We start from the raw sequence: 13,747 nt of genomic DNA, 5'->3' as shown, positions 1-13,747 counted from the left end.
ATATATATATATATATATATATATAATATTCTGTATATATGTGTGTGTGTGTGTGTATATATATATATATATATATATATATATATATATATATATATATATATATATATATATATTTTAACAACTGGAACAAAGAATAGTTAATTGACTTGCTCAAGGCCACAAAGTGAGTCAGAATGAAAAATAATAGCATTGCTTTAGCCACTACACCACAATGCCTACTTACTGCGCAGAAGATATAGAAGTCATTGTACTGTATATGGTTTTTCAAAAGGTCAATGAAATGTCAATATATTCATGTTATTTCTTAAATGAGTTCAGTATTATTGTGATTTCCACTTTAACTTGATTTTTAGGGTTATGCTTTAAGAGATGCACAAATCACTATGTAATTAACATAATCATTTAAAAGGTGAAGTATATCCCTGCTTTGTTCAAGGTATATAGATATGCTTTACTACATAACTCAAGCCCCTCGAATGCACATTACTAATTGAAAATGATGATCAAGGTCTATGTAATATACTATATATTTAGCTGTGATCATGAATGGGCTTTGTGATGGATTATCACCACATCCAGAGCTGTTTCCTGCTTTGAGCTCAGTGCTGCTGGGGCAGGCTCAATAATCCTAAATTGGATTAAATAGGTTTGTGGATGTAACGTTGCTATATTTGTTTAAGTTTGTCATCCAAGACAATGATGATGAAGATAATAATTATCATTATTTTAAGATATTGATGCCATATAGTTTATTGCATTGCATGCTATCGCATTCTCTATTCTGAGGTCTATACTGTTCTGCAGTAGGAAAAAAAAAACATAGTTAGGGACCTAATTACATAAAACAAACTACCTGAATAGATACTGCATCTGAGAATCACTGCTCAAAGGTAAATTACTGCTGTAAGTGCTTGATTTGAGTTTATCTCTGAATGCTGAAACCATAAATCCTACAGAATTGGCAGACAGGACCAGAGGCATTAAGTACTACATCAGAATAGTCATTGACTAGTACTTCACAGCATCAGAGCCAATAGAATACCTTCAGAGGAATCTCAGAAGTTGTGCTGATCATTTTTAAACTGGGAAAAGAACTGGAGTAATGGACAGCAGACTCACACTACCAATGCCTTATATCATACAAACAATTATAAGATAGTCCTTGGCCCATTATTTTAAGTCATTGGATTTATATACAGTAATTCCTTTCATCATTCTTGCCTAATAAAGCAATTAAGCACTATATTGTGTGTACTGTATATGATAAAAGTAACAATATTCAAGAGATTAAGTATGAACTTTTACCCAATAAGTGCCACAATCTATTCAGACAACTGAACATTTACTATAGCTCAATTTTTACAAAATAAGTGTGTAATTATGTTTTGCTTGGTTTAAATACTTGACTAAGGATTGATAGACATAATTTTGGAATATGCTGTGTGATAAGAGTAAGGTAAAGGATACAAACTCGATAAATACTTGTATTAAGAATAATTACTTAAGCTGCCATTTTTTTAAATATACAGTAATAATAATTCATAAACACCAATAAATATAGTGATGTTGTAAGAAAATTGGTTTTTTTAATCTTTACTTTATATCTAATTTTATGCCTTAAAGGCCAGTGTTTATATGCTTTAAAACAGTTCCATGCTGAAATAATTTGACTAAAAAGTTTTTTTTAGAAAGTGATGGGTTAAGATTTGTATATTACCTAAGATATCCATTTTTAAAAATAGTTAAGCCATCATTTTTCTAAATTAATCTAAAAGCCATAGATGGTTTACATTTAAACTAATATTTCTACTGTGCATACAACCAAATAATATTTTGTGAATAGCACAACATAAATCAATAAAAATGCATTCCCACATAAAGAGAATACATTTGGAAATTTTGAATTATGTAAGGAAAATGTTTAAATTAACAGAAAGAGGATCATAAAACCTTTCAAGGACCTAAAAGTGTCAAACTGAAATGTAATAACAAAAAAAAAATAACTGGAATAAACAGGAAATCACGGATGATATGAACAGCTCAGGTTGTGAGACTTCCGTTGAAAAGTAACAAGGAACAGCAAATCCGCAATTTCCAGTAGGTTTAAAGGGAGAATGTTTACAAGTGTGAATTCATTGTTAGTAAACCTATATGAAGATAATCTTTTTCTTTCTTTCTTTCTTTCTTTCTTTCTTTCTTTCTTTCTTTCTTTCTTTCTTTCTCAGTATTTTTTTTGTTATGAGTTGTTTCATAACTTGAAACTTAGACTTTATGGATGTATTATTTAAAATCCACCAACCCATCTACAGTATATTCTAACCCTCCATAATAGAGGGTCATGGAAGTGGACCTTTTTCTGACAGTATCAGACTCAAGGCAGGAGCCAAACCTGGGTGGAACATCATTCTGTTTGAGGGCATACTCACATGGATACACACCTACACACAAACACACCTACCCAAACACTTAAATAAACATTCATTGTTGGAAAATGTAGACGTTTGATAGTTACAACATGAGTCTTTATGAAAAAGTCTTTACCTGGAGAAAATGTACAAGAATACTGGGAGAATGTGCAAGTGACACATATGTAATAAATATACCAGTTACCAGTAGTACTGAAGAAGATGTGCTAACTATATTCCATACAAATTATTCGAGATAAATCATTTCTAGACAAATAATGATCTGTGCAGCTATGAAAATATATTTTAACTTCAAAAGAATAAAACCCTATCTGAAAATCTTTTCACCCAAACCCTAAGCCTAACCCTAATTCTACCCATCCATGGATCCATTCATTTTCTGATTGTTTACTGTCCCTTTTTTAATTCAAACACCAAAAACAATCTAAATGTTTGAAGCAGAGTAAAAGTTTTTCTAAATATTTAAACCAGTTCAGAGAACTCAGTGGGCCCATCTAGTGGTCAGAAGGTTTATTTTTAAATTTAAGGTTAGAAAGTGAAATCTTGTCTGCAACATGTTCATATTCCTTGTGTAATATTTTCTAAAAATGTATTTAAAAATTAAAAATAAAACATCATTATTGAAGTATTTAAAGAAATAGTTATTTAAACTATAGGAACAATGTGTAGCTCTTTATATATACTATATCTGAAAAGATAAAAACATTAGATATGAAAAAACAATCAATAAATACAATTGAGAATAGTTTGCATTAATATCAAAGTAAAAATAAAATTGTCTCTCAGCACCTTTTGTGTTATAGAGCTGATATAGATGACATATATTGTCTTACATATTTCATGAATGTGTAGATATCAAGATTTTGTTTTGACAGGACCATAGAGCTCAACTTAGACACATTCATGGTGTTTTATTCATGTTGAATGATTGTCAATAGACTTCAGGTGTACAGTTGTTGCAGTTATTTTCTTTCACATTGTTTGTTAAGGATTGCTTGGGATTTTTTATTTATTAAAAAATTGTATTATTTGTTCGTTGTGATTGAATTAAATATTAAGAATTAGTTATAAGTAAGCACTCCTAAGGTTTCTTATGTTATTTAGAAGTACATAACAGTAAATAAGGGGCTCCTAAATATCAACCTGACTACTTTTTTGGTGGATGGTCACATGTTGCTAGTGTTCTTGTCAGAAACAAGTCGAAAGTCAGAACTCAGAGTAAGCACCCAAACATGATGCACATCGAAGAGGTCCCACCTGGGAAACAAGGCATGAATCAATTAATTCAAAGCTGGACTTTTATCTACCCTACTGCCCTGAGAGGGAGACCTATATTTCAATTCCTCAAAATATTGTAGTGAATGCCAATATATGTTCCATGCACTTTTATCAAAACATAAATTATTTTCCAAAGTTATAAATAACTTATCTTTGAAAATCTTAGTTATGCTTCTTTTCAGGTATAGTAAACTTGTAAACTTCTTACCTGTGCCCAAATCGGTCTTTATTTTCAACACTCCTTTCTCTTTCCACTTCTGGACCTTTGATTTCTTGGACTACTGGCTTAACCTCTCTTGTAATCTCCATTCTTGGCATTTCTCCCACAGCTTCCATGTAAAATACTGCCCTTTGTTGATGGCATTCACGGTTTCCACGTATGCCATTGTTGGATGAAGAAAACAGAGAACCATTGACTGGTTCTGACTTTTTTCGAAAGCCACTTCTCTCGTGGTTGTGGTTCTTCAGTCGTGTCTGGCTTGGACCCCATTGCTCAAAACTGTCTGTAGAAAGACAATTCCCAGCCGAACTCTGTGCCGGATGGCTGAAAAGTTTCCATCGGAGACGCAGGATATGCTTTACGTCAAATTCTTTTCTCCCAGAAGCAGACATTTTCCCAGTGTATCGAACAAAGGAATTTTGTTTTATGAATTTTAATTATGTTCTAACTCAAGGCATAGTTTGCAAGAAAGAAGTTACAAGCATCTAGCCCGATAGAAAACAGAATACTTTGTAAACTTTAAAATACCATTCTATACATCCAAGATATGAAGTGTATCAGTTTGAAAAAGCTGAGAAGTATATTACATGAAGAAAATCACAATCAGCCAATGAAAACTGGACAGATTTACCAGTGAGCTGTTTTAAATGATTATTGCTTGCTCTGTATATATATTTAAAAATGTAATATCCTCAAGGTATGATGGATACAAAGAACAGTTGAAATACACTGCCTTTTGGAAAATCACCTTCATCAAAAATATTACAGTTGCAGTTCAGCCAACACTATCTCTGTCTGGCTTTTAAACATACACTTTACCTGCTTTAAGCTGCACTGCACTGACTCGCATAGTGATGCCGAAGTAACCGCGCTGAGGCAGATGAGAAGGATAGCTCATAAACAGTAATCAGATTATTGAACGAAGCATCCTCTCTGCTCGGCTAGAGCAGGTGGTTTAGTCTCCCACTGAGCGCAGAAAGAAAAGAGCAGTCACCTATAAGCCTTCCTCCACTCCAACCCCTCCTAGCTGTCTCCTGGGAACTCATGCTCACCGCGGCAGAACCAGCAAATCGCCTGACAGGATCCTCAGGCAGAGTCTTTTCAAATACAAATTCCAGGGGCTGTCAGGAATCTTCAAATGAAATTTCTCTTCTTCCTTCTTCCCACCCTATCCCACTGAGTGACACATGTGTGCTTTCAAACAAAAAAGAGAGAGCGAGAGGAGGTGGGGAGAGGGGGGTGGGGGGGGGTGGTTTGCTTCCAGCTTTTGTTTTGAAGCTGTAACAGATTTCTGGGGGACTGTGCTGATGATAGTTACTGAGGCTCTATTTGGAAACAAACAGAAAGGCGATGAAATAAACAGTGCCTGTGGCTAGGCATCACATCAAGATCAATTAGTGAACTTGTCGAGGAACAGAGGTCTTTGTGGGAAATCAACTGTTTGATAACTGTATGCTTAGATTTATAATACAAAACATTACAATAAACGAGATTCAAACAGGAAAGTATCATTGGCTAAAACTGTGTCGTGAGTATCAATATCAATATAGCTGAAAGCATCAGAATAGGTCAGGGCATGAAGTGGAGGTGGATGTACAGTTCTCAGTTGTTATACGCATTACCTCAAAAAAAAAAAAAAAAATAACACAGATCAAGAGGAACAAGATCTTGTTAAAGATGAATAATCCTAACATGCCTCAAAGCTGCAAGCTACAATATGTAGCTAATGATGTAAGTAAATCGGATAGAGCTTTAAAAATAGACAACTTGTAATAGAATGAAAAGAGATTATTATTATGCTCATGTATTAATAAAGGATTGGGTGCATAAAACAAATTGTGTCAACTTACAAGTCAATACTTTTTCCTGAGAATGCATAAGGCATAAGTAATGGGATGGTGTAGGAATTCAGATAATCAAAGAGTAAGTAGAAAAAGGTCCCAGTGGATACTTACAAAGCTGTTGGAAAATGCAAAGAAAAAGCCACCGATTTGCTAATAGCAACAGAATAAATCACTTAGCAACATTGAACTTCTAAGTCTGGTTAGTGCCAGCAGATTACCTTTAACATGTTTTCCATTTTGGATACAACTAAGCCGTAGTGGTACACTCCCCACATATGAGGACTTTAAATGTTCTCTGTGCCTAAGAACGCTAGCTTTCTCAAAAATTCCAAAGATCTTTTTATTAATCAAACGATAACATTAAATTGGCTCTGCATAGTCTGGTGTGTATTTTTAACCGTTTTACAGTTTGTCCTATAAAAATAATGGAGACTTTGTTTTGGATGTTTCAGATGTCAAAGAATCTGATGGTCACAATGTTTTTTGAATCACGTCATTTTATCGATGGTGTTGAAAATTATACGGTTATGGGCAGAGATATTTCAAGCACCAGTAGTTAGAGATGCAGTCACAGGATGTCTTTCAAAAGTCACACCGAATGACACCATTAGCATGATGAATTATAAACCAGCAGTATGGAGCGCTCTTCACCTAACTTTGTGGGTTCAACCTAATATCTAGTTACTGTTTGAAAATTTAAAAGAATATTTCATTTTAACTCTTTTCTGCCCCTTTACTAAAGTTTGTGCCTATTGTCTTATTTTTTTTTCACTTTCTCTTTATGATTCTTGTTTCACATCCTGGGCTGTATTTACAAAATCTTGACTTTCTCGTTTTAACCTAGGCTAGTTCATTTTTAAGAAATGTCTCCACATTCCATCTCTGTTCAAAACAACTACAGCCCTGTGCAGTCAGTACAATAAGTGAGTATGGGCATGTGACTATGAGTAATGGGTAGTGGCACAGCTTTCTTGTACTACCAAAGAACTAGATTTGAATCTTAGCATGTAAAACATAGGGAAATGTTTTTCACATTCTACTTATGTTCCTGTGGGTTTTTTAGAATAATTAATTATCCCCCCACATCCAAAAGATGTTGATAAAATTGAACATGTTAAAGATGTTACAAATTTTGAAGAGGTAAACTATGAGTGAGTGTGTGTGTTGCATGAGTGTAATAGGCAATGTGATGACATATTATCTGGGGTTGGTCCCTGTCTTGCTGATGATGCTTATGATTTTGAGACCTTTATTACATGATCTTATACTGGTAGTAACGAGTTAAAAAATATGCAGTAGGTAAATGGATTGATTCAAAATAATGAATTCTTTGACAAAGTACTGAAATAAAACAACAATTAAAACAAATTAAAAATGAAGAAATGCACAGGTCTGACTTTTACTAAAAATGTGCATTACATATACAAGCATGTTTTGAGACCAGTGGGTGTATGAGAAGCTGCGATAAAATACCAATCCCACCTTCAGTAATCACTGTTATATTTTTACACTGCCCTCTTTGCAGTTTTTGTATACCATCATTTATTATTTCTTGCTTGTTTTGCGGTTTTTATTGATGTAACCATCATGATTAGAATGACAGACTATAATTTATTCTGTATGTTGTCCTTTTAGTGACTTCATTCATCTTTATGTAATATGTACATGCAAATATAAATCCATCACCACCTACCTGACTACTTAATTGTCTGAAAACATATAATTAGATTTGTCCTTCTGGCAAAATAAAGAGTCTACTGGAAGAATTAATACCACAGACTGTGCAGTTCTAGGCATTCTTGTTTTGACTTTTGTATTTAGTTATTTGTCTCCAGTTTCTATGTACCAATTGTGATGTACTATTTGTGTTATTAAAAAACTTTTATCTGTTTTGTCAACCTTTGTCTATCTTGTCAATATTTTATTAGGGGTCAGCTCATGAACACACCTATTGTCCACAATAATATAAAAATATTGTAGCTTGTACTAGAAAAAGAGTATCATTTAATTTGTCAACTATATAAATATCATGTTTAAACTATGAGATATGGTAGAAAAAACTAAAAAACAAGATGGGATGAAGATCAAGCATCATACGTTTAATATAATCAAAAACTTTATAGAGTATTCTGGTACCAGACAGAAGCAAGGAGGAGAAGTGATTTGTATTGCTTATTAGGCTAACTTTTGTAAAGACTATTTGAATAAAATTATAAAAACAGAATTGCCAACATCTGAGTGAGCCTAATTTGAATCTGTGTAGCTACCTGACCTTTAAACATTTTCTCTAAAATCCACCTTGCAGCAAAGACTATTGTGAGGATGTGCTGCCTTCTTGTGACTTGAGAGTTGTTTTTTTCAAAAAGTTAAATCAGCATTAAAAGTGATGCAGATTACTATTTGTCTTGACTGTTTGAGTGCTTTGTCATCCTGCTGTCTATTATATAGTGTGTGTTTGTTCCACAGAGGGCTTATGCAATTAGTTAAGACTGAGAAATAAAAAAAAAAAAAAGAAAGAATTTTCATATCCCAAGATGGGATGCCAGTCTCTTGAATGACAATCACTGTCACTCTTAAAGGGACATAATAAAGTAGCCAATTAATGTAACAGACATGCTTTTGGGACATAAAAAGAACACTAGAGTACCCAGGTTACACTTCCAAACCCCAATCACACAAATGCAGTCCCGGGCTCAAATAAAAGATGGTTTATAATCCAAAAATACTTCATAAGCAAAAAAGCACAAGCAATCTTTCTCACAATTCACTTCTCCCCACAATTCCTCTCCTCACACCACCGCTCTTCCCTCCTCCAGTCGAGTGTTGCCTTCCTTCCTTCCAGCTCCGGCTTGCCTGGACAAGGGAGTGCGGTCCCTTTTATTGGGCTGTGGCCTGATGGAAGTATTTCCAGGTCATACCAAAGTCCCATATACTGGGGAGAGCAACTCCCTATAGTGTTCCCTTGTAGTACCCACAGACCACAGCAGGGCTGTGTTACCGGACTACAAATCTCGGCATTCACAGCTGGTTCCCGAATGGGCATCGTCATGGAGAGCTGCTGTCATCTAGTGCCTGGGGGAAATAAAAATATCCCTCTTAGACAGTCCTTTCCTATCCTTTTCTTTTATTCCAGCCAGGAAAGGTATTTAGTACATGTCCAGTCAGGATGCCTGTCCATCTATTTGGGGCTTCCCATCCGGGTAAGGAATCATCTCTTCTGGGTCGGGTGTCCATCCATCCCTTAGGGCAACCTTGTCCAGGTGCGGCCTCATTCCCAAAATGCCTTTCTGTACTCTCAGGGCTTCCAGTCTGGGTAAGAGATCTTCCCGACTTCCTTCTGGGATGCCTGTCCATCCCATGTGCCTTCTACAGGACATAAGGGTGTTTATGCTTAGACCAAGATTCAAATCCACAAAAACTGCAAACACCATATTTTTTCCAATAGGCATTACCATAATGCCCTGCCACTTTTCAAAACATGGTGTAACCAGTAATATTTCTTAATTATCTTTATCCATCCATCCATCCATTTTCCAACCCGCTGAATCCGAACACAGGGTCACGGGGGTCTGCTGGAGCCAATCCCAGCCAACACAGGGCACAAGGCAGGAACCAATCCCGGGCAGGGTGCCAATTAATTGTATAAATCACATTACAATGAATTAGAAACATGATTTTGAACAGGTGACACTGCTTCCATAAATTTATGTTCCATGTCAAATCAAATTAAATCAAGATCAGCACCTCTCCTATACTCAACTCTGAGTGGTACATGTACTGTGAGAATTGCCCAAAATACACAAGTTCCTTCTATATGCTGAGACATCAAAAAGCTTAACAGAGACCAGTATGATTTACTTCAGTGTAATATTAAGAAATTGTGGCAAATTCTAAAAAAAAGGGACCATTTGCAGATTCCTTAATTTTTTCTAATTTTAAGTAAACGTTAAACATAATTTTAACACTGGGATGGGAAAAGTGGAATGGGATTCTTCCAATTAATTAAGATAAGACAACAGTGTAGTAAGATACCACAATACATTTTTCTTGATAGTTTTAAACTATCTATTACTATCCTGAATAGTGATGAGTATGGCAAGCCGAATTAACATTTAGAGATATCTCAAAATGAATTTTAAGATATCTGGAAATGCATTTTATATTTCAAATTGAATTACAGATATCTAAAAATGCATCTATTTTAAGATATCTAAAAAGCATTTTATGATATCTCAAATAGATTTCAAGATATCTTGAAATGATGTGCTGTACATTTTGAAATATCTGAAATGCATTTTAAAATATCTTAAATGCAATTCGACATATCTCAAAATAGGTTCCTGTGCATTTCAAGATATCTCAAATATATTTTAAGATATCTCGAAATCACTTTCTGTAAACTTTCCTGTTCTTTCAATGGGACTTCCTATCTATTTTAAGATATCTGAAAATGAATTTGAGATATCTTAAAATGAGTGGGAAGTTATTTTAGGATATCTCGAAAAATATAATTAAGATATCTCAAAAACCATTTAAGATAACATAAAATTCACTGTTGTTTGAGATATCTAAAATACATTTTTAGATATCTAGAATTAATTTCATGATATCTTAAAATGGATCTCTGCTCCATTTCAGATATCTAACAATGTATTTCAAGATATCTCAAATTGTGTTTCAAGATATCTAAACTGCATTTTAAGATATCTTTAAATGGACACTCAATTATTTCAAGATATCTCAATAGCATTTTCAGATATCTACAATACAATTTAAGATATCTCAAATACATTTTCAGATATCTTATAATAAACAAGAAGTTCCATTGAAATAATAGGCAGTTTTACAGGAAATGATTTTGAGATATCTTGAAATTCATTTAAGATATCTTAAAATGCATGAAAGGTCAATTTAAGATATCTGAAAATTCATTTGAGATATCTTAAAATGCAGACACAATTATTTTGAGATATTTGAAAATGTATTTGAGATATCTTGAAATGCATTTATGATATCTCAAAATGTATTGCAGACATCTTAAAATGTGAAGGAAATTATTTTAAGATATCTCAAAGTGAGTTTCAGATATCTTAAAAAGTAAATTACATTTTAAGATATCTGAAATTCATTTTGAGATATCTCTAAATGTTAATTCGGTTTGCCAAAGATGAGCAAACCCTGTACAGTGTACTTCGCTGTGAGGTCAGTGAAATCACAGAAATGTTGGTGAACTTCACCAAACTCCACAACTCCACAAAATGCATTGAAGTTAATAAGGAAAGTAGGATGTGAAGTAGTTTTGAATGGGTTAGAATGATGCTGGGAAAAAGTCTGCCAACTATGCTGGTTCAATTATGGTGGCCAAAAATGTGACATGAGCTGTGAAACAGCGGTACTAACTGCAGTGTGACTGTGCCTCAAACAAGAAAAGACACAGACGCAAGGAATTCCACAAAAAAAATTCAACAAACAGCCACAAAAGTAGCGCTACGTAACTAAAACACAGATCATTACAGTCACAGACTTCCACTCTTGTAGCACAAGTTGGCAGTGCCAGAAAAAGTTGGTATGGGATACTGACATCAACTCCTTGTAAGCAACAATTTTTTATAATGTGTCCTGGTTTGCTGATGATGTGGTTGTGGATTAGGGCTCCTTTAAGACTTATTTTGAGATTGTACCAGGGTAAATGGCTAATTTGCATGCATACTTAGCATAATTTGCAGTGTTGCACTGCCAGTGCACAGGGATCAGTGTTATATATCCAGTGACAGTACTTGCAATATTCTCATCATGGTTAGTTAACATACCCCTCAACTGAAAATACTGCAAGTTTTTTATTTATTTTTGTTAAATGCATGCAGGGTGGAAATCCAGCAGTGTTTCCTCAGGCTTTGTGGATTCGTGACCCATTTTTACCTTTTTAAGTTCACTGACAACCCACAAACAGCAATCAAAGGGCCAGGTCTGGGGCTGAAACAACTGTGAGTGGAAGAGTTTAGGTTTCAAATTGGTGAACTAAGTGCAGTTAGAGACTGGAAAAATGTTATGCAGCACTGTCAAGCACACTGGTGGCAATGAAGATAGATAGATAGATAGATAGATAGATAGATAGATAGATAGATAGATAGATAGATAGATAGATAGATAGATAGATAGATAGATAGATAGATAGATAGATAGATAGATAGATAGATAGATAGATAGATAGAACTTTATATGCAAAATTTTGTTTTTTGCAAAAGTTCAATACATAAATTTTATAACAAACAAAAATAATTCCCCTCAATAGACAATAGAATTACTAAAAAGAAAGGAAAGTTTTGACATGGCTAACAATAAAATAAGCAATCACAGTAAAAGTGAGGCATTACAAATGGTTCTGCTGAATTTGTTGGCTGAAAATACTCAATGCCAGTATGTCAGAGAGAGATGTACAACATTGTTCATAATGACACTTTATTATGTCTTCATTCACTAATTCACTATTACCTCAAGCTGGTCAAGAATGTGTGCCAAAACTTAGCCTGCCTTGTTAATTAGCTTTTTGATTCTCTGACTGTCTGAAATGATATTACCAGCCCAGCACACCACAGCATAGAAAATCTCACTGGCTATCACATAGATGTAAAACATGAAAAGGATGTCACTAACCTCATTAGAGAGCAGTCCCCTATGAAAAAACAGTCTCCTCCTCCCTTTCTTTTATAGTTCCCCTGTGTTACCAGCCTGCCACTGATGTAGTCTCACAAGTACTTCTAACACTGCACCACATCAACAACTACTCCCTAAATAGTGACCACATGTAGAGACTCTTTGGTGCAGTGAACATCTATAACCAGTTCCTTGGTTTTGCTGATGTTGAATTGCAGACAATTCTCTTTGTACCAAGAACTTCTCCACCAGACTCCTTTAATCTTATACCCTTTGTCAGTACATCAGGAGAGAGCACTGCTCCTTGTGGTGCCCCAGTGTTGCTAACATCCATGAATGAAAACTCAAACAATTAATTAAAACTAACACATGCCCCTATTTGGATGAGTTCTCACCTCCAAAGGAGCCTTTTCTGCCTCTCAGGGGGAATGTCAGGTATTTAAAGTCTAAATCAAGCCTGTGTAAGACTGCAGCAATGTAATAAACTGCTAGATCTACAACCAAAACCATGCTCCCTACCGATAATAATAGCAACAATACGATCATCAATGGTCAGGGAAACTGCAACCTAAAGGAAAAAGTGTTCCATAAAATGTAAGCAGAGAGCTTCTGGATTTGACTTAGAAGTACATGTAAGCAAAAAAGGCAGTTGCAGCAGTGGCCAAAATAAATATCCATGAGTGCAAAAAGTTTACAGAAGTAATTTAAAGTAAATTTCAAGTGGTCTCAAAGAGGTTCTTGAAAATCATTTAACAGTGCGGGAAGGATTGGTAGGATATTATCCATGATTTTCTCAGGGTATAATGTTGATCTCAGCTGTGAATTCAGTCAGGAGGTCAAAATGAGCAGTTTTAGGAACTCTAAAATGCCCTATTTGAAAAACAATAAATGGGTTGGATTTGGATACATTTCCATGACCGAGTCACCACTGTGGTAAAAGGCTCCTCAATAGCTAGGTTTGGAGTAGATGAAATCTGTCTGTAAAAGATAAAACTACTGGGTGTTGTAAAGCTATTTTGATTAATGTAAAAGTGCTGAATGGAAGCTGGGGATGGTTCTTCAAGACTTCCATGGTAGAGTGGCAATGTCCCTTTCTAAACAGGACAGCTTGTGTGTTACTTTTATTGAGAGATTGCAATCAGCAGCCTCTCCAATAAAGCTTATGCCAGGGTGCTAACATTAAGGCTCAGGTTGATAGTCAACCCTCAGATCTGACAAGAACAAATTTCACCCAGGGTGCACGACGTTTTGCCTTTGTACAGAAATTTTATAGACCATGACAAAGTGCCAATGGAGGTTCTGCAAGAGTGTTGCACCCTAGG

General features: G+C 34.8%; 1 protein-coding gene across 2 annotated transcripts in view; it reads right to left on the bottom strand.

Annotated features, from left to right (window-relative positions):
* Positions 1–5,151, bottom strand: part of LOC114651109 (kelch-like protein 1) — a 435,523-nt gene extending 430,372 nt beyond the window's left edge. The window contains exon 1 of one of the 2 annotated variants that reach the window (XR_007934632.1): positions 3,916–5,151. Coding sequence is in view for 1 of the 2 variants with exons in the window: in XM_028801068.2 (XP_028656901.1) it covers positions 3,916–4,319 (404 nt within the window). In the remaining variant the exon portion in view is untranslated. The remainder of the gene's footprint in view (positions 1–3,915) is intronic. The other variant, XM_028801068.2, reaches the window with a different exon arrangement.
* Between the last annotated feature and the right edge of the window lie 8,596 nt (positions 5,152–13,747).

This window comes from Erpetoichthys calabaricus, chromosome 4 (assembly GCF_900747795.2).
Source record: "Erpetoichthys calabaricus chromosome 4, fErpCal1.3, whole genome shotgun sequence".
NCBI lineage: Eukaryota > Metazoa > Chordata > Cladistia > Polypteriformes > Polypteridae > Erpetoichthys > Erpetoichthys calabaricus.
This window is presented reverse-complemented; position numbering and strand designations above follow the sequence as displayed.